The 21,949-nt window shown below is 49.6% G+C and overlaps 1 protein-coding gene across 1 annotated transcript in view; it reads right to left on the bottom strand.

Moving 5' to 3' along the window:
• SCARA5 (scavenger receptor class A member 5) overlaps positions 1-20,156 on the bottom strand; it is a 120,036-nt gene extending 99,880 nt beyond the window's left edge. The window contains exon 1 of the mRNA XM_047092175.1: positions 20,045-20,156. Coding sequence (XP_046948131.1) covers positions 20,045-20,156 — 112 coding nt within the window. The remainder of the gene's footprint in view (positions 1-20,044) is intronic.
• Between the last annotated feature and the right edge of the window lie 1,793 nt (positions 20,157-21,949).

Here is a 21,949-nt window from a genome sequence, read left to right as displayed (position 1 = left end):
CCTCAAGATATTCCATCTGCATGTAGCCTGCAGAAGTTTGCCATGGCCGAGAATCTGTCGCTCCATTTTCTTAAAACTTTAGCTTCTTTGAGAAGGAAATTTTATATCAGTGTAAGTGGAAAATCAGTTATCTTCCTCCTACACATTAAAATAAATGTGGCCATTAAAATGGCCATGACAATAACAAATGTATACGTGTGTATCACTTAGAGTCCTCTTGAGTATGACTACACGATATAGAGACACATTCTGAGCAACAGTGACTTCAGGAAAAGCAGCAAAGTCACAACACAACAGCAAATTGCAAGAAAAACTTGATTTCATCTACAGGGAAGCAAAGCCAAACTTTTTAGATGTTCACCATTAAAAATATTCTAGCAGGTAGCACGTCAGGGATTAGGCGCCACTAAAAGAAGCGTGTCAGAACCTTGCACCCATCTCTAGCACTAACCTTATTATTCACAATGGTCTACCTACCCCTCTCTCTGCCACTTTGTCTAAGAAGACCCCTGAGGGCAAGGTATGCCTCACTGACTGCTGTCTACCCATCAACCAGCACACGGCAGAACCACTATAAGATTCCTTGCAGGAACGAAGACGTGTGTAAGGTACTTATTTTTGCTGCGAAGATCCTCTGTTACGTTTGTCTTATGCAAATAGTTGATCCATTTCTGTCGGCTGTGAAAACGTATTTTTGAGCCAAATTTTGGTCTGAAAAGTTCCACAAAATCTTGGCTTTCCTTGCTCATCCGTGGCTTCGGATTGCCACTTAGTGCCCATGTAGGTAAAATGTGGGAGCAATTCCTTGGAACTGAGCTGACACTAATCCCGGCTGAGTAGCATAATCATGAGTGGAACTTTTTACCCATCCTGAGGCTTGATCCCCACCCCTGGACGTTCTGATTCTGATTCAAGACGAAATGATACATCCATGGCACAGAAATACACAGTTCTGGAGAAAGGCATTTGTCATATCAAAAGAGAATGTGAAGACACATTCTTGGAAAATCAATGAAAAGCCTTACTATTATAAGAGCTTACTTTATTATTTTTTTATTTTGATTTCTTTTTAATAAGACACATTCACACGGGGTTGTCTCAAACAACTGTATCATTTGCAGGTTAAATTGTGAAGGGTTCCTTTTAATCATGGGGACAAGAGTACCCCCTAAAGAGTTTTTTGCTAAAGTGCTGTCTGCAGAGGGTGGAGAGGTGCGTGGGAACAGGGTTAAAGAACAGAAAAGGAAAGGTTGTCTGCCAGTCACTTAACCCCAGACAGCTGAGCTGAGGACGCACCACAAGCCAGTTCCCGGTGTCAGAGCCACACTACAGTGGGAGCCTTGGAAATTCTGATTCCCTGTTTCCACATGCTCTCACTGGAGGAAAGCATGAGTTTGGGGCTCTGTCGAGGGAGGTCCAAAGCCTGCCCCTGTCTCCTGTTAACTGTGAAACCACGGGAAGAAAGTCTCAGCTACTCCCTTTATTAGTTCAGCCTTTTTTCTTTGAAAAAACAATTTTTCAGATTCTTAATCATAATTTTGGAGCATTTGGGAGTTAGCTGCTTAAACTTATTTTCCTCCCACTTAAACAAATACAAATTGATAAAAATGAGTATGTACTTATTTCTGAAGAACGGGGGTCTACACAACATAGAAAACAGGATGTGGTCATGGCATGTTTACCTACTTCAGTTTTACCAGCGACAAATGGTCCTTTTCCACGTGTTAGCTTTGGTCCCGCAGCTTATAAATAGCAGGTGGAAATAAGGTCCTATTGCTGCGAGGGACCACAGAGCTCATCTTATCCAAGGATCTTGTTAAAACCACCCAAGACTGACTTCATCATCCCCACTCTGCTTACTCACCACTCACATTGTTCATTGTAATAGGCAGCCCCAAATAACCTCTGTCTTTGAAGCTGCCCTCCCTTTCTGGCTTTATTATTTTTTTGTTTATGTTTATTTATTTTTGAGAGAGAGGGAGAGACAGAGCATGAGCAGGGGAGAGGCAGAGAGAGAGGGAGACACAGAATCCGAAGCAGGCTCCAGGCGCTGAGCTGTCAGCACAGAGCCCGATGCAGGGCTCAAACTCACAAACCGCGAGATCATGACCTGAGCCAAAGTTGGACGCTCAGCTGACTGAGCCACCCAGGTGCCCCCTTTCTGGCTTTAATGAGCACCACTGTTTACTTTCCCTCATCAAAGGGAAGAGGAGGGTGTGGGGCAGAGACACTGAACCTTCGGTTTCATCTGACCTAAGTCTAGGAGGCACCAGATGCGGTACATGGAACACTAGTTACCTGTGTCCGGTTGAGCCACAGACATGAGTCCCCGAGGCAGATGACCCAGTGAAGGTCGCAGGCCAAGGAGACTATGGTCTTTTGCATGATCAGATGACTCTGACACTTTCATGTCCATTTCTAGGAAAGGGAGCAGGGTGGAAGGCATGGTGGCCAGAGCTAATTTGGGTTAGATGTTGTGACGATCTAGGACAGTTTCTTCTGGAACTTCTAGAGATATCTTGTCATTTTGTAACATGCCTGCAGTATTTGTTATTCTTCTCAGTCCCTATCTATTTCCCAAGTAACTGTGCATAAAAATTCTTGAAAACAATCAAGGGCTTGTGTGCTTATTTTCAGCCGGAGGAAAGTGGGAGGAGGAAGGGACTCTGGCTGGTGTGCATATTATTTTGCAGCTGGGCTGAGGAATGGAAAGAGAAAGCCAGGTGGGAGGGGAGACGAGGGCAGTGAAGGTGAGCTGGTGGGTCATGGGGACCCAGGAGGAAGGGAGGGGCCATGGAGCCCCCAGGAAGAAGAAGTGAATCCTGGGCTTGTAGAAGATGCCTACACTCTGGCCCAACACAGGCAGTGCATGGTTTAGAAGAAATGCTGTCAATGCAGACACTCAAACGACAGCAGGCTTGGGGTTCTGCCTAAATTCAGGCCAAAAGACACTCCTGCAGAGTGGCCCTGGGTCCCTCTCAAAAAGATTCCCAGTTCTTTCCCTGGCCCCTTGTCAAAGGAAATACATCATCTGATGATGTGTTTGCAATGCAGAAGCCAGGGCTCGGCTATGTTCAGTTTTGAATACTACTCTTCCCAGGCCACTAGTGGAACCTTCCTCCCATTTTCTGGTTGCCTCTGTCTGGGGCATTGGTCTAGCCTCAGGGCAGGAATGGATAAACTTAACATCCCCTTTCTCCTTGCCTCAGCTCCCCTCGTTGAGTTGGGAGGGCCATCTGGGTGTCTGGTTTCAAAGAGGAAGGCTAAGATCCCAACCCATGCCACCCGTGCGGGACTGAGTTGGTCCCCGAAGCCTGCGGGCTCAGAGGCCTCCAGCTCTGTGGTCTATGGCAGAAAGCAGAGCTGGCTGAGCCACAGAAGAGAGTTCAGTGGATCTGAGTGAAGACGATGGACCTCAGATCCACTGAAGCTTTGCCACCTGGTAAGGCCCGGAAGCAGCAACAGTTATCGTGCATAGAGCTTTGTTGGGAAATTGTGAGGGTCAGCTCCCACAGGGCAGGGTCTGTATCCCTGGCATGTAGTAGGTGCTCAATTAACACCTGTTGGCTGTTTGTGGTTAAATGAGCCTAATAAACTAAATGCAAATTTACTGGGTATGCCAAACCATTATTTAGGTTTTTGTAATAACCATGTTTTCTAGCTTCTGATTTGATGCTTCACATCTCAGGGAAGTGCCCCTTTGGGGGTACTGACTCTGGAGAGTCCCCTCCCAGGGATAGCCCAAATAAAGAAACTTGCCCGTAAGCGAGTCTTTCGTGTGCAGACTACCCCATCAACAGCCCATCCTACAACCACCTCCTTTGTCACTTTGTCCCTCTAGGCCACTATCCACCTGCCCTGTCACCAGGTACCGGACAGCTAGGGACAGCCCTAGGTCCCAGAATCCGCTGAAATCATTCAAACTATTGCACTCCAAGCTTGCACACACTGCCTCACCCACAAATCCCATTCCTTGGCAGGCGGTGGTGTAACAATCTTTTCAATGACACTCCTTCCCTGACCTGTTGGCCTCACCACACATGAATAAGAATAAAGCCTACATTTTAAAATTGCTCTGGATGTTGGTGGGAATGCAAATTGGTGCAGCCACTCTGGAAAACAGTGTGGAGGTTCCTCAAAAAATTAAAAATAGACCTACCCTATGACCCAGCAATAGCACTGCTAGGAATTGACCCAAGGGATACAGGAGTACTGATGCATAGGGGCATTGTACCCCAATGTTTATAGCAGCACTCTCAACAATAGCCAAATTATGGAAAGAGCCTAAATGTCCATCAACTGATGAATGGATAAAGAAATGGAGTACTACGTGGCAATGAGAAAGAACGAAATATGGCCCTTTGTAGCAACGTGGATGGAACTGGAGAGTGTGATGCTAAGTGAAATAAGCCATACAGAGAAAGACAGATACCATATATTTTCACTCTTAGGTGGATCCTGAGAAACTTAACAGAAACCCATGGGGGAGGGTAAGGGGGAAAAAAAAAGGAGGTTAGAGTGGGAGAGAGCCAAAGCATAAGAGACTCTTAAAAACTGAGAACAAACTGAGGGTTGATGGGGGGTGGGAGATGGGTATCAAGGAGGGCACCTTTTGGGATGAGCACTGGGTGTTGTATGGAAACCAATTTGACAATAAACTTCATATACCGAAAAAAAAATAAAATAAAATTGCTCTGGAGCCAACAGTGGGATACAACAGAATAGCAGCTGCCACTTCCCAAGCACCTATTCTGGGCTGAGCACTTCGATAATTCTAAGCACAACAACAATCACGAAGATAGGTATTATTACTTCTATTTTATAGATGATAAAGCTGAGTCTCAGAGAGGATAAGTTAGGTGATTTACCCAAAGTGGCAGGGCTGGGATGTTTTAGCCTTGCAGAAAGGGTCCAGAGTTGGGGTCTGGGTGTGCAGAACGGGGATGTCAGGGGAGGGAACCTAAGGACAGTTTTATCCATTCATTCAACAACCACTCCTTGAACAAGCGGCTAAGACCGCTGATTTCCAGGCCCCGTGTCCATGGACCATTGAGTCCACCCGTGAAAAGGGCAGTTCTCTCTCCCTCAGCCAGCCAGGGCCAAGACCAATGACAAGAGCATGCTGGAGGGTACCGCTTTGGGGACACCCAGAGGACAACCGCATGGCTGTTTGTCTTATGTCAGCTTTACCCCAAGATAGGAAGTGCAGCCCGGGAGCTTGGGGTAGGAATCTTCCCCTAACCACTTAATTTACCGTGGTATCCAGCTGCCATTCTGTTTCTGACTTTCCTTTGGTGGTGGAATTTTGCCCCTCAAAAAAAAGTTTATCACCTCCTAGAATCTCAGATCTAAGCTAGCAACAAGCAACACTTTGGAGTTTTGAAAACTTATCTACAAATAGAGTAGTGAGAACAACGTGTTTTTGTTTTTTTTTTAATTATTGCTGACCACAAAACAGAACTCCTTTACCAGGAGACCCATGGGCAGAGGTCAGGGAAAGGGCACACCCAGTAAGTCAAAGGTCCCAGAGGCTGCCCTGGGCATCTGCAAGGCAGGCAGACAGGTTCTTCTCACATCCACATCCACTCGCTGGCAAGACAGCACCCTTCTTATCTTTAATCTGTTAATACCCTTCAGGGATCCCCAGTATAAGCCCACATGTTAAAAGCAACTCCCCCTGGGCACCCTGGAAATGCCTAACATACTTAAAATGTTACACTTACTTTTTTTCTAAAGTTTATTTATTTGTTTTGAGAGAGACAGAGACAGTGGGAGTGGGGGGGGGCAGAGAGAGAGAGGGAGGGAGAGAGAGAGAGAGAGAGAGAAAGAATCCCAAGCAGGCTCCACACTACCAGCACAGAGCCTGATGTGGGGTTCGAACTCACGAACCGTGAGATCATGACCTGAGCCAAAACCAAGAGTCAGGTGCTTAACTGACTGAGTCACCCAGGTGCCCCACACTTACATCTTAATAGATGCCCTAAGGTCGGGGTGGGGGCATCATCATAACTCTGGAAGGAAGAAGTGAATTCCCACATTTGGCAGAGTATAGTAAAGTCAAACAGGACTGGAGAGCCAAGATGCCAAGATATAAGTCACCAGGTACGGGGGACAAGGTCAGGCTCACTTTTATTTATTGACAAACCATAAGATCACCTTCAAACAGAGACACTTTTAAGAATGAATTGTGCTCTATTAGTCACTATGCAGAAACAGTGGGCATAAACCAAGATCATTCCTGCAAACTGAAGTGGGGGGGCGGTTATGGCCTTCATTGGGAAAGATTGTCCTCAGTTTCCCCTTGCCCTCAGCAATTCTCTTCAATCTGCCCCTCCCGATCTGATTGCTGCCATCTGTCCCCTGGGGTCTCTAGTATGTTCTATTTTCCTAGTCTTTCCTCCATCAGTTAGATTCCCTGTGCTCTCCTCCAAGGTGACAGGTGGATGATAGAAACTCACCCACAGAGAGGTGTCAGGAGAGGCCAGCAGTCAGCCCCCCTGCCCCCCACAGCCTCCTCCCTTAACAGGACTTTTCTAAAGACAAGGCTTCTGCGTGGGCACTCTGAACATCTTGGGTTTCTTGACTTGAATCCGCTCTCAAGCCAGACAGCAGGAAGTGGGAAGGCACCACAGCAGACAGGCGTAAGGCACTGTGCATAAGCCTGGGACCATCACTCGCCCTCATCAGCTCTGTGAGCATTACGTTAACCAGCAACCACGCCTGCAGGGTGGGGCCAGGCTGGCCCTGCTTGGCTGGGCCCTGTCCTCACAGCTGTGTTTGTATCTTCCAAACCCCATGGCTGAACTCTGCATATAGAAGTTAGACTTCAGGCCAGAAGTCCCAGGGGATAGTGGGAGCAGGGGCTGCTGGGGAGGGCGGGGCATTCTCCGACCTGAAGTGCGGCCCGAGGTTAGTGTCCCGGGCTTCCTCTGAAGCCATTTAAGACCCTGTCACTGTGCTCTTGTCCAAGCCTATTTGCATTTATATCTATTTCCTGCCAGCATCACCTCTTAGAGTAATTCATTCCATGTGTCTCCTGCACTGCAGCCATTTATTCCCACGGCCCCACCCTGGCTTCGTCATCACCCAGAAAGTCTCCACCTCTGAAACCTTAAACTCCAAGAATCCACGCTCACAGCTCTCACTGCCACCAGCACGGCTCTTGATTGTATTGGGAGGGGGTGGTGTGCGGAGCCCAAAGCCTGGCCCCCCAGGGGGGAATGGGGTGAGCAGCAGGAGGGGTGGGTTTAGGGACTAGAAGGCAGGCTCCGCCTCTGACTGGCTTGGTGACCTTGGGCAATTTACTTCACCTAAGACTTCACCTTCTCATCCATAAACTGGGGATAATAATACATATTGAGGTCGAATGGAGACAATATATTGGGCCCTGAGCACATGCCGCCTGTGTCACATGCTCACCCAAGGGGAGCTATCATATTACCTCCTTGTTATAATCACTTCTCACAAGGCTGATACTGGCCCACCACCTCCCCTGGCCTCCCCTGGTTACCTTGTCTCCACAGGAGCCAAAATAAACTCCCTAGCTCCTACTGCTGCAGGACAAGGTCCCTTCCTTGTCCACACACCACTGTGGTGGGCAGAGAGGTTGCCCCAGGACTTTGTGTGCTCCTGGTGAGACCTCTTCTGCAAACACAGCCTCACCATCAGTTTCTGCCCTGAAACCAACATGACCAATCTCACTGCATCCTGGGTCCTGGCTTCTGTCAGCCCCACAGAAGCCACAGAACCCTCAGGACTCCCCACCACCCATGAAAATCCCCAAACAGCCTTGTTTATGCCCCTTTGGCCATTTCATTCCCCAAATTACTGAAACCTTTCCACTGTATAGCCCCTGGACTTCCCAGCCAGTCATGTAGAAAAGTCCCTTATTTTCTCAGCCTCTGCTCTGAACATTTCTTTTACTTTCTTGTTTTAATTGAAACCTGTTTCCAGGTTTGTTATCTTCCCAAGTGTGGCTCTCACTCTTCCATTCTCATACAAGTGGCCTAACAGCACAGTACATGTTTTTCTTTGCTCCTTGTTGCTATTTCCAGAACATTCTCTCTCTCTTCTCCCTTCCCCATCTTGGATGCTCACATCACGACTGCACACTTCTTGTTGCTAAGGGACATCTGCTCACCCTTCCCCTCTCTGAGCTCACTCTCATTCTCTCAATCCCTGTTTCAAACTCCTCCTGACCTCCTTTCCTCTCTTGATTTCAACCTCCGCCCTGACTTGAAATGTGGCTGGGCCACACTGAGCTGGGCTTGAAATGCAAAACACATACTGGATTTTGAAGCCTTCATCATGAGAAAAAATATATATAAATCCTCCAACTGGTTTTTTTTATAGGGATTATATATCAAAATGATAATATTTTGGATATATTAGAGCAAATAAAACATATTACTGTATTTAAATTAGTTTCATCTGTGTCTCCACCTTTCTGTGTGGCTACTAGAAAGTTTAAAATTGCATATGTGGCTCACATTACATTTCTATTGGCTTTACCAATGATCGAAACTCTTTCTCAATCCCCACTTCAAACGTCCCACATTATCACCACCTCTCCTGTCCTCCAGAGGCACTCCCTCAAGAGTTCTGACCCCGGCACTCCCTGACTTCACCAAGACCTACAAACTGTGGCCCCCACTGCCTTTTCCTCATCTCCCCCCTCAGTCCTTCCTTCCCCCCTTTACCCACTTATATTCCATGATTTGCATTATCCACTTTCTAGACATACCCTCGATTGCCTTGCCCCTCTCTGACACCTTCACATTGGTGAAACTCAACCTGGTTAGAGCTAACTCTGCAACTCTATGCTTCCATCCACATAGCTGAGCAGAGCCCGAAATGGAAAACCATGCCACCCTGTCAGTAAGCTCACGACTGCCAGACACCAGTGGGCCCTGGTGCCATCCAGTGGGCTTGCCACCTATTCCTGGGCCATCCGCACACTCATCCCCAGAGGCCTGTCTCATACCTTCTCCTCCACCTTCACTTTTGGTTTCCTAGTTGAGAAAACAGAAGCAATGAGGAGGGAGCTTCCTTAAACTCCCCCCCACAACGTAACTACGGACCTGCATCCAGGCCGTAGCACTCTACCTTCCCTTTTGTCGCTGTAGTCGAACTGTCTTGTGCTCTTGCTCAAGCCAACACCCCTGACTCATATCAGATTCCTTCTCTTACTTACCCAAGGACAGAATTCCAGCACTTCTACTTAGCCAATGTTTCCCTCTGCACAGAATCACTCCATCAGCATAAATGATACTATTTTTTCCATCTTAAAATAAAAAAATCTTTCTTGACCTCCATTCCCTTCCATTTCTCTGTCCTCTTATACAGCAGAACTTCTTGAAGACCCACTGAATCCAATTACTTCTCCTCCTGTTCTCTCCTGAATCCACCCAGTTCATCCTCCCCATCCAATGTCACTGAAATTGCTCTTGCTAGGTGTTATGGGTTGAATGGTGTCCTTCCCGAATTCCTGTGTTGAAACCCTAACCCCCACTGTCTCATAAGGTGACTGTATTTGGAGGTCTTTAAAGAGGTGATTACATTAAAAATGAGGCTGTTTGCTTGGGCCCAATCCAATTTGACTGGTGTCCTTTTTATTTTTAATTTTTTTAACTTTTATTTATTTTTGGGAGACGGAGAAAGATAGAGCATGAGTGGGGGAGAAACAGAGAGACAGGGAGACATAGAATCCAAAGCAGGCTCCAGGCTCTGAGCTGGCAGCACAGACACCGACGTGGGGCTCGAACTCATGGACCATGAGATCATGAGCTGGGCCGAAGTCGGATGCTTAACTGACTGAGACACCCAGAGGCCTCATTGACTGGTGTCCTTTTAAGAGGAGGAAATGTAGACATACAGAGAGACACTAGGGGTGCATGGGCACAGAGAAAAGACCATGATAGGACACATGAAGAAGGCAGACAACTACAAGCCAAGGAGAGAGGCTCCAGGAAGAATCAACGCTGCCCATACCTTGATCTTAGACTTCCAGCCCCCAAACTGTGAGAAAAAAAATGCCTGTTGTTGAAGCCATGCAGCCTGTGGTATTTTGTTATGCAGCCTGAGCTGACTAATACATCAGGTCAGCACACACCTCCAATGGCTCAGTCCAATGGCCAATGCTCAGTGCTCTCCCAATTTGACCTTTGAGCGGCACTGGGTGCAGCTGGCCATACTTCTCTTCATTGCATTTCCAGGGCTCAATAACTCGTGGTTATTTTTTCACTAGGTGTTCCTTCTCGGCCTCCTTTGCTGTCCCTCCTTATCTCCCAACCTCTTAGACCTTTCAGCATGGCGCTCACCAGAGCCCCTTCTCTGGACCTCATCTCATTTCTCACACACCATCAGTCTGTCATTACTAACCTAAAGGCACACCTCAGAACTGGATTGCCTCTCACCTCCTCCACTGCCTTTGCCTCTTTGGAGGCACAGCATGCCTGGATTATCCTAACTGGACTCCACCCAGTATTCTCTTCTACCACCCCACTGAGTCTTCCCCAACCTCACAGCCAAGGCACCTCAGAAACAGAGCCTGTGTTGGGTATTCACCTTTTCTTTCAAGCCAGACTTAATCCACTGCACTTTGGCTTCTCTCCCACTCAACTGAAATGGCTCAGAAGAGGTAATTGCTGGAAAATCTAATGTCCTACTGCAGCCAGAGTGAGCATTTTACAATGGAAATCAGACCTTATCCTTTCACTGCTTTGAAACACTTTGCTGACTTCCTATTGCCTCCAGAGACCCAAATTCCTATGGATGCTACAGTAGACTTTTCATGGTTTGACTTTAGCTTCAATATAATTAAGAGTGTGGGCTGTGGAGTTAGTTAATCCTGACTCCAACTGCCATAGATTGAATATTTGTACCTCCCTACCTCTCATTGGAGCCTAGTCTCCAACATGATGAGAACTGGAGGTAAAGCCTTTGGGAGGTGATCAGGTCATGAGCGTGAGGTCCTCGTGAATGGGATCAGTGTTTTTATGGAAGAGACCCCAAAGAGCTCCCTCTCCTCTTCCATCATGTGAGGACAGTAAGAAGACAGCCATCTATGAACCAGGAAGAGGGTCCTCACCAGACATGGGATCTGCCAGTGCCTTGATCTTGGACTTCTACTCTCTGGAACTGTGAGAAATAAATGTGTTTGTAAGCCACCCAGGCTGTATTGTTATAGCAGCCCCAGTGAACAAAGACATCAATCTCTCCTGACTGTGATCCTGGGCAGGTTACCAGGTCTCTGAGCCTTGGTTTCCTCATATATCACTTGGCTGTAATAATGGGACTCATCCTACTGGTTGATATAAGGATCAGATGAGCTTACCCTTGTCCAATTCTTATAACAGTGCCTGACCTATCAGAGCTCAAAAAACAAACATTCATTACCTCCCACCACTTTCTTTCCTCAACCTGAGCTCTGTGCTATGTCCCTTGACTTGGAAAAACTTTCTCTGCCCTTTCTAACAGGCACACTACTGTCTGTCCTTCAGTATTTCACTCCAGTGTCTATCCCTGCAGGAGGCCTTCCTTCTTCCCCAAGGCAGACTTAGGGCTCCTTCTTCTCCCCTCTAATGACACTTTGCATCCAATTCCATTAGAGCGTAAATCAAATGATACGGTAGGATTGGCTTACCTGTCTGTGTCTTCAGGGAAATTGAAGCCCCTTGAGGGCAGGAATCATGACTTTTATTTCTGTATGCACCAGAAGCACCATGAAACCTGTCATCTTTGGATGAATGAGGTCAGAGTTTCTTTTGTCTTAAACTCACGTCTTTAGGCAAGCCTTCACCTAGTACTTAAAGATTTGGTGAACAAGAATGTGTTCATTCGTGCAACAAGCAAAGGTGCCTTCCATGTGCAAGACACAGTGCTGGTATTGGGAATGTTAAGTTGAATCCAAGGCAGACAGCATTCGCACTCAGGGAGATTATGGTCCAGAGGGACTTAGGTGCACACAGCTGTAGCATAGTGTGAACGGAAGGGCTGAAAGTGACCAAGGAAGCCAGGCCAAAGAGCTGGAAAAGAGACAGAGAGAAGGCAGGCTTCTAGACTCAGGGGGCCACAGTCACACTGCTTATTATTTGACACCAGGAATCAATAGCAGATAAACTTGGGAACAAGGTAGGAATGAAACTCTGTGTCCTGGAGACTGAAAATAGAAAATGTGGAGGGGCGCCTGGGGGGCTCCGTGGGTTAAGTGTCTGACTTCGACTCAAGTCATGATCTCAAGGTTTGTGAGTTTGAGCCCCGCTTTGGGCTCTGTGCTGACAGCTCAGAGCCTGGAGCCTGCTTCGGATTCTGTGTCTCCCTCCCTCTCTGACCCTCCCCCCTCTCAAAATTAATAAACATTAAAACAAATTTTTTAAAAAGAAAATAGAGAATGTGGAGGAACTAGGGTACCATGGGCAGGCCCCAGGCTGGGAACAGACAAATGGAAGGGATGCAAACATAGTCATCCTAAGATCAAACACTGATGGAATGCTCTGTATGTAACAGGCACTGTTAGAAGGACTTAACGTGGAATAACTCAGGTAGCCCTTGCAATAACCCTAAGTCAGGGGCTATTATCTCAGTGCACAGGGGAGGGAAAGCTGAGGCTAAGAATTGGTTCAGGATTTCTCAGCATGTAGCAGAGCTGGAGTCCGAACCTAGCATGCCTGGCTTCGGAGCCTGTGGTCCCGCCACCATGCAATGCCCTCCCCACAGTGGCGAAGACAAGACTGGTAAGGATGTTAAGTTTGGAAGAGGGCACCTGGAGCCAATGAGGCTCGATACGGTCTGTACCAACTGCATGATCCAAACCCTGAATGTCCTTCCTACCCGATCACCTCTAGGTAAGTAAGCTTTGCATGTGGACCGACATTGTGCTGGTTTACAGTGGGGAGGGCAGGGAGAGAGAAGGGGAGAGACTAACCACAGTGATGATGAAATGACAGAGGGCCAGGCCATGTCTCCTGCCTCCTTGCACCCCTCCCTGCACATAGCCAGTGCATAGCACCTGCAGGGGGCCCGCAGAGCATCTTTCTTGTTGAAAAATGAGGATAGAAAAATGAATGACTGCATGACCTAGGGAATGAAGGCCAGGAACCACCTGAGCAAGGTCTTTGGGTGGGAAGGAACAGGTGATGTGATGAGGGATAGCCATGCCATGATTCATCACCTCTCCGCTCAGGGCCTCTCCTGAAGCTCCCTTCCCACTTGTGACCCAGCTTTTCACCACAGACCTCCCCCCTGCACCCCCACTCTAGAGTGTGCCGGGCCGGTGGTCAGGTCAGTGCTATTCCCTCAAAGCCGTCCTCACTGCCCTTACGGTGAGGGCAATGCCACATGAAACATGGCGTGGCTTAGGGGCTGGGGGCTTGAGTGACGGAAGGGAGCAGAGGCTCCTTTTGTGCCCCCCCACCCCCACCCCACGTAGGAAGGAGCTGTTGGGGCATCCGGGCTTCTCTAGTTCTTCCCTCCACAAGACACCAGCTTCCACCAGGGACAATGAATGGATAGATTCACATATGGCCTGGAACCAGGACCCAGAACATTTCTTACAGATTCCACTGATCCAGAACCAGGCTTCAGGGTCCAGAACATTTTTTTACAGATTCCCCTATTTGGGGGATACGACTAAAAGACTTTGTTTGATTTCCTTGAAAATCTAGGCTTCATAAGGGAGCCCACTAACTAAAACTCTGCTTCCTTTAGCAGAAGGTAAGCAGCAGCCTTAAAATCCTCACCCGGCCAAGCGTTCCTGAGAAGTGATGTGGGTGTTTCTTAGGAGACCTGGGGTTGGGGGGGGGGCTGACAGCAGCTGCTCCTGACGCCCTCGTCCTTTGCTCTCCTTCTTCCTCACTTTCCGAGGGTTTACAAGGGACTCCCCAAAGGACGGGGAGGTGAAATGTGTATCAAGGGTGTACTGTGCACAAGGTGCTTTATGTGGCCTGTGGCACCTGATTTTCCCACAGATCTTGTGAGGTAACATTATTCCCATTTTGCAGATGGGGACACTGAAGATTAGAAAGTTGAGGCCCCAGAGAAAGAGACGGCCCACTCAAAATAAGACACTTTACAGCATTTCATAAAGGAATACATGCCAAGTGTGGCCAGGGTGTGAAATGCCCCCAAAGGCTGGAGTGGTGTCTCCTGGATGTGACCACACTGGGCCCCCAGGGTCAAGGAGGGGAACAGTTGCTGGAATCTGGCGGGAGAAAACCCGCGTGGAGAGGGTGGCTTATAAGGGTCTGTGACCTTTGGTGGAAGGACACAGGCAGCCCAAGGTGGACCCTGAAGACAGGACCTGGGGGAATAAATACTCCAACCTCCCTGTCATGGGTCCTCCCACCTCCTGCCGGGCTCATCCCCAGTGGCCGACGCTGCGAGCCAAAGTGCAGGGTGAGCAGCGGCCACTGAGAATAGGGGTGGCAAACACCAGACGCCCTTGCAGAGAGCCCAGACCAGCCAAACTGCAATCATCCAGGCTCTTGTCACCTTCCCAGGCTGTTCCCCATCTTGCAGAGGGATATTCCACTGGGCTACAGAGACCCAGGATCCAGCCTGGCTGCCCGGTGACCACGGATTTACAGAGCACTTGGCTCTGTGTTCTTGTTCAACAGGCACAGAACGCTGAGAACACCGCAGCCCCGTGCCGGTTAATATCTCTGCTCTCCTCTTGCCCCGGTGCCTGATTCTCCAACCTGTAGAGGGTGAGCCTCCCGTGAGGTCCCAGCCAGACCCTCCCAGGAAATCCGCCCCTGCCTTTGGGCCGCTGCCCGGCAGCCCTGAGCTGTGCCAAGATGAACCAGGGAGATCTGATTGATGAGAAGGTAGATGAGGGGGTTCCCCGAGGAGAATAATTTAATTTTATGGGTTAGGAATGCGGGGATGGGGCGGGGGGGTGGGGGGGCTTGGGCCCTAAACTCAGCAAGCGGCCTGGCTGCAGGCGTCCAGGCGCAGCCCAGAGCATGTGTAACTCATTACCTCTGCGAGCCTCCCATTTGCGGCCGTGGGATGACGCTGGAGCGTGGTGGAGTGTCTGAGGCCGCGGGGTGAGCACGACTACAGTATTTTTCTGACACTAACACCTCTCTCTGGCCCTCAGGAAGGGCCGTGGAGGAGCCAGGCCCACACCCAGCCCTCCGCCTCCTCCGCCTCCTGGCGCCAGACGGGAGAGGCCTACAGCTACACGGGCGAGAGAAGCAAGGCAGCACCGGGAAGGTGAGAGGGGAGAGGAGGGAGGGGAGGGGGGAGAGGGGGAAGCAGGTCCAGCTGCACCCCCCCCCCGTTTGGTGTTCAGAGGGAGGTGGAAGTGGTCATCGAGGTCACAGGAGGCTGGGCTGGAGGACACTGAAGGTCGCATTCTGCAATTAGCCCTTTCATGTAATTCTAGCAACACAGCTGGAAGCGATGCTATTCCCCCTGGTGGCACAGAGGGCAGGCTGGCCCACCCTTGGGGCCTTCCCTCCAACAGGGGGGCTCCCAACGAGGTGCTGACAGCTCAGACCCAAGGGAGGAGGCAGGGTCCTGAGACGTGGCCTGAGGAGAGGTGCAGAGAAGGGAGAGGTCCCAAAGACCGACGCAGAGCAGGGTGTGAGGGCGTGAGCCTTGAAGGATGTATGGGTGCACCACGTAGGAGCTGGGCCAGATGGGCCCTTATGAAGGGGACAGGGGAGCCTAGGCAGGTAACAGCCCCCCCCCCCTCACTTGCTACGTGGAAAGAAAGGCAGGGATAAAGGCAGGGTGGAGGGAAAGAGAAGACAAGTTAGGAGGGGGAGGGGGTTTCAGTGCATCAGCCCTGAAATAACCAGTTTACGCCCTAATGTCTTTAAAGTCCCACCCACATTAAAGTCTGAGTCACACCTTAATATCTGGGCTGCATTTTTGCAACTTTGCTTCCCCAGATCCCAGTAACCCCAGGGCCAAGAGGAGCCACCGCCTCTCCTCCCCATCTTTCCTTCAAGGGGGAAACCCTGGAAGGGATTTGGAGCGCCTGCAAGGCCTACCAGACATTACTGTTTAAATCTCCTCTAGGCCCCTGCGCGGCTCAGGCCTCCCTCCCTTTCCCCATCTCTGTCCACCCTCTGCCTTCCCAGCAACCTCCCTCTCCCCCACCGCCCTTCCTCTCCCTCTCCGGTTACACTCTCCAGAGATGAGGATCAAAGAGCAAAATCCTGGAGAAACAGATCAAATCTGGCTTGAATTTCCCCAAGTCAAAGCTCACTGGTTTCGTCTTAGAAATGAAAGGGAAGGGGGAAAAAGTCAAACCAGAAATCCACGAGCTCAGGTGGCTGATTTCATCTGAACACTCCAGTCTCTCTGGGTCCCTCGTGCCCCCACCACCCTGTGCCTGGAGGGCTGGTCATTGAAGAGTGGGGAAGACCCAGACAACATGGAAATCAGACTTCGAATGCATTTGTTTTGCCTCTTTGAGCTTTCAAGGACCCCAATGTCCAATCATTCATTCTTTCATTCATTCATTCCTGCAATAAGTAGTGAGAACCTACTGTGTGCCAGGCTTGAGAGACTTCAGTGAACAAAACAGAGGTGCCTGCCCTTGTCCAGCCTATAGTCTTCCCACAAGGAACAGACAGTAAATGATAAACATAGTACATAAGAATGATATAGTGTGTTACGGGAAAAAGGAAATAGCGAAGCAGGGAAAGGGGCTGAAGGTGCAGGGGGGCAGGAAGCCTAATGGGGAAAGTGATATTTGAGCAAATGCTAGAAGGAGGTGGGAGAACAAGCTTCTCAGCAGCAGAGAAGTGCTCCCAGGGTCAAGGTGAAGGTCGGTAGCCTACTTGGCCATGGTCAGCACCTGGGTTATCACTCGCACTGAGGCGGGATGCTTTGTAGACTTTGCTCAAGGTAGCACTCAGATTTGCAAAGGACCACACCCTGAATGCAATGACCAGGTCTGTTTCTACACACAGAATTTTAGAACTGGACAGAACCTCTCCTGTCTGCCCCCATTTGGCAGATGAAGACACTGAGGCCCAGAAAAGGATGTGACCCAGTCAGGCGGCCTCAACCCCACATCTTTCAACTTCTGTCCACACCTCATGGGGTGCCAGGCCTCAGGTGACCCCTGAGGACTCTTGGAGCAGGGCTCAAAAGCTGTCCTCTGGTCACATCTCCACATAGCTGGGGGGCCTGGAAAGCACAGTGGCTGAGATTACTGTTATTTTCAGCCCTTCTGGTCCAAAAGATCTTTTTAAGTCTGGGGTTCAGAAAAAGGGAGAGCAAGATGGGGGAAGAGGGTGCGATGGCCTGGTGATACTTCTCACCCCAGGCCTCTCCCTGCCCTGTAGCCCCTGCCCTTTCCTTCCCTTATCGGCCCCCTAGGCCAGCTCTACTGGTCTTCCAGGCTCCCCCACAGCGCTGTACTCCAGTTCTTTCTTGCCAAGCCAGTCCTCTTTCCCAAGGGGCTGGTAGGGAGAGGACAGGATCGACAACACGAAAGCCAGCCTGACCTTTGCTGATGGGGAAGTGCTGAGCACTGGCCAGTGATCTGGCTCTCCCAGGTGGCAGTAACCTAACAGAAACGCTGGCCTGGCTTGGTGTGACCCAGCTGGTGATGCCTTTTCCCACCCTACTCTGACAAAATTGTGTTCAGTCTTTAAAGCCTTTCCAGAAAGGCTTCTCCTGACTTCAGTACATTCGTGCCTGCTTGTCCACAGACCTCCATGGATGCCTGAAACCATGGGTAGTAACGAACCCTACATGTCCTACCTTTTTTTCCTATACATACATACCAGGCTAAAATTTAATTTATACATTAGGCACAGTAAGAGATTAGCAAGAATAACTAATAATAGATATACAGAAAAACCTTGCTTTGGGAGCATAATTTGTTCCAAAAACATGCTTGTAATCCAAAGCACTTGTATATCAAAGCAAATTTAAGAACCATTGGCTCAGTGTGATCATGTGACATTCGGCATCATGTACTACTCGTATCACAAGACACAGTTTATTTATCGAGTTAAAATGTACCAGAGACGCATGCTCATCTTGCATAATATGTGCAGAATAAGTTACTCACCATCCAAGGTTTTACTGTATTTAGATAAATAACAATGCATTCTAATATGAGTTATGTGTATGTGGTCTCTTTCTCTCTCAAAACATCTTACTGTCCTGTCCTCACCCTCCTTCTTGTGATGTGAGGTGATACAATGGCTCTGTGATGAGATGAAGCAAGAAGAATGACCCAGGCAGTGCAATGTGGTGTTAGGCTACGACTGACTTTCTGATAATAGGTCAGAAGGAGGATCATCTGTTTCCAGACCACAGCCTGCTGCAGGTAACAAACCATGGAACGCAAAACCACGGATAAGAGGGGACTACCGAACTCACATGTATTCTTGCCTGCTTTATGTTACGTGTAATTGTCCCAAGCCGATCCCTTCCACTGAGATCACAGCGCTCTGAGGGCAAGGATGGTTTAATTTCTCTTTGGAGCATCCTTGGCACCCAACCCGTAGCTTGACACATCACAGGTCTTCGAAATATGTTCGTTGACTGGAATTTAAAGGAAGAGCTACAATGGTGAGTAAGTTAGTACGGCAGGGTGAGGGAGGTTAGTGGTCAGGAGCCCACATCTTGGCTCTTCTCCCTGGGGAGACTGTCCCCAATCCCTGCCTCTCTGAGTTGCCCACTTTCCCTCCTGGCATTCAGCACCTTGTGGGAGGAAAGACACGGTTAGAGTATGAGGGGGAGGCATTTCCCTTTTTGAGTAATTTTGAGACAAAGGAGCTCAGCAGAGTAGAGAGAAAACACAGCGCTTGAGAAAAGCCTTGAATAAAGGGCTGCATGGTAGTGAATTTCTGTCAGCTTGACTGGTCATGGGTGCCAGGTGGAACATCATTTCTGGGTGTTTCTAGATGAGATCAGCATTTGAATTGGTGGACTCAGTAAAGTAGATTGCCCTCCCCAGTAGGAGGGGGCCTCATCTAGTCAGTTGAGGGCCTGAATAGAGCAAAAGGCAGGGGAATTTGCTTTTTGCTTCCTGCCTGCCTGCACAGTTAGGACATAGCATCTCATCTTCTCCAGCCCTCAAACACGATTGGCTCCTCTGGTTCTTGGGCCTTCTGACTCAGACTGAATTATACCACCCACTTTCCTGGGTCTCTAGCCTGAAGACGTAGATGGTGGGACTCCTCAGCCTCTAGAATCATGTAAGTCAATTCCTCACAATAAATCTCTTTACATATGTATATATCCCACTGGTTCCTTTTGTCTGCAGAACTCAATTTCTGCCTGTCTCTGCTTTATTGGCCATCAGTCGTTACAAGACTCTTCGGTAAACTTCATTCTACTCATCTTTGATGTGGGGACAATGCTCTCCTCGCCTATGCTCACTGCAAACCACAGTATATTCACTCACGTAGCAAGCATTTATTAAGCACCCACTAAGTGTCAAGCTCTGGCCTGGACACACAGGATTCAGTGTGTTGACAAGGTGCTCTGGGCTCCTTTGGAGGAAGCATCAGTTGAATTCCCAGTTGTAGCAAATAACCAGTTCCCAAAGGTGCAGAGCCCTCTGGGTCACTGGGATAGAGAACTCCTTCCTGTGGCATGGGCTGGGGTCTCAGACCCAGGGGAAGGATAAGCACCTTGAAGAGGTATGTTCTCTCCTCGCAAATGCTTCGGGAAATGGATCGGAGGCTCCTCACCGGAGAGGGTCTGGGCTCATTGGTTCAGACGCCTTTGCCTGACCCCAGCCTCATTCACTCAGAGGAGAGGAAGGCAGAGAGGCAGAAAGGCCTGTCCTGGGAGTCAGGAGACTCAGTTTTGGAACAGCTCTATGCCTGATGAGCTGTAGGATCCTTAATACCTTCTCAGCCTCCACTAGCTCATCTGTGAGATGGATATGCATGTTGCAGGTCACTCAGATTTGTTGAGATGCATGAATAAGACATTTCAAAATGTGAAGTTCACATAGGAAGTATTCGACAGGAGGTCACCACTGCCCTGGGGAAATACCAAGGTTGGGTGGGGAGGCAGGGCAGGGCTTGCACCGCAAGACCGAGCCAGGGGCACTCACCGTCCTCACACAGGTTCAACTTGGACAGGCTCCTGCCGTCAAAGGGTTCCTCAAAGATGGAGCCGGTGTCACGGTCGCTCACAGTGTGCAGGTACATGGCTTTGTTCTCCATCCTGACCTGCAGCAGCAGCAGGAAAGACAGCAAGGGGAGAGGAGAGGGAGAAAGGAGGCAGGGGAGAGACAGAATAAACTATAGGTGGATCCAGAAACAAACGCACAGAACGAGGCGCCCGTGCCCATGGCCCGAGCCTGAACACTGAGAGCCTCTCCTTGATGGATGCCATCTACCAGGTTCCCAGGATCCTGAGTCCCCTCCCAACTCCCTCAGCACTTGGGAAGGCCAAGGCCCTTTGGACCTTTCTGATCACGGGATCTGTCCCTTCCTTTCAGTAGCTCCTGGTTGGGGCCGGAGCCTGAGCCAGAGGGACACTGAGGGCTGTGCTTTGTGGGGCCTGGAGGCGCCGACCCTCCTGAGGCAAATGGAGTGGTTTCCGAGACTCTGGATCTTTAGGCTCCTGCTCTGTGTTGGAAATGTGCTAACTGGGCAGGCATGTTCCAAAGGGGCTGAGTGCAGTGAGGCCATGGCAAGGATTCACCTCCCACCCGAGCCCGAGGGGTAGGTGGCCTCAGCGGAGTCCCCCAAACACTAAGACCTGGGCAGCCTTAGACCAGGGAGGGCCTGGTGTCTGCATGGCCTGCTGGGGCTTTGGGTCTCCTCCATGGTGTTTCAGGAATGTACCCATGTACTTGGGAAAATGGTATACTATGTGAAGGAAAGCAGCGCCATTTACATAAGTGTGTACAAGACAATCCCATTTTGTAATATATACACATATCCCCGAGTATGTGACCGGAAAGATTATATTTGGAGATGTCCCGGGTTGCTCCGGGTAAGACATATAATCAGAAGACTCTGGTGGGGATCGTGGGGATTTTGTGCTTATTTTTGTTTGCTGGATATTCTGGGTTTTCTACAATGTGTTTGCATTCTTTGTGTAATAGGAAGAATCTACTTTTTGAGCCAGACCACTTCTTGGTATTCTTTCTCTGATATAGATGCTCAGTGATTTTACAAATTACTTTCTACTTTCAGCTCCCTGCCAGCCATCAGTGTAGCTTGACCTTTGGCCCTGATGCTTTTTGACTATCTGGATATTGAACCCCCCCAAAATCCACTTTTAAAGAGCAAATTCTTTGGAAGATAAAAGGCCCGGGGAGGATGGAGGGGTCCCAGGCCCGGCATGGAGCAAACTCAACCCTGAGGCCCAGATAGCCAGGGGTTTACCACCTGGGAGGAGATGATGGGGGCCTGGCAGGTGGGCAGGGGGGGAGTGGGGGGGCGGGTGGTGCTGGGAACAGTGACTGCTGACTGAAGGGAGCAGCCAATCAGTTCCTCTTCCGAGGCACAGTGGGGAAGGAGGCGTTAGCATGTCTCAGTAAATAGGGATAATGGATGAGAAGCCTAGCTGAACCACTCTGGCAGGCAGAGCAAAACATAACCCCCTTACTTTCATGGCTTGACCTATGTCTCCAGAGACCTCTGACTTCAGGGCTGAGAAGAGGTCAGAACTGACCAGGTTCCATACAACTGTCCTTCTGATGGCCTGGAAGGATGGACAGGGGCTTCCATTCTTATTTCTTCTAGTAATGAGGTACCACATGCCCTGCACACAGGCATGCCCTGCACACACATGCATGCAAGCACGCATAGTCAGGGTGTTCACGGTCTCTGTGGGCCTTTCTTCCAGCCTGCGGGAGAGGGGAGCCCACAGCTCTGCCAGGATCTCTTCTCCCTGCCCCGGGGAGCCCCTAAACCGCTCCCACCCAGCTTCTCTGTGCTGCAGTCATGTCCGGTTTGCTAGCTCCCAACACCCATGCTCCATCCAAGTCCTCCACCCACCATGG

This window comes from Lynx rufus, unplaced genomic scaffold (genome assembly GCF_022079265.1).
Source record: "Lynx rufus isolate CCGP_SWC_20201006 ecotype Redwood Valley unplaced genomic scaffold, mLynRuf1.p SCAF_3, whole genome shotgun sequence".
In the NCBI taxonomy this organism is placed as follows: Eukaryota; Metazoa; Chordata; class Mammalia; order Carnivora; family Felidae; genus Lynx; species Lynx rufus.
Note: the sequence above shows the minus strand (reverse complement) of the source record. Positions and strands in the feature narration are given on the sequence as shown.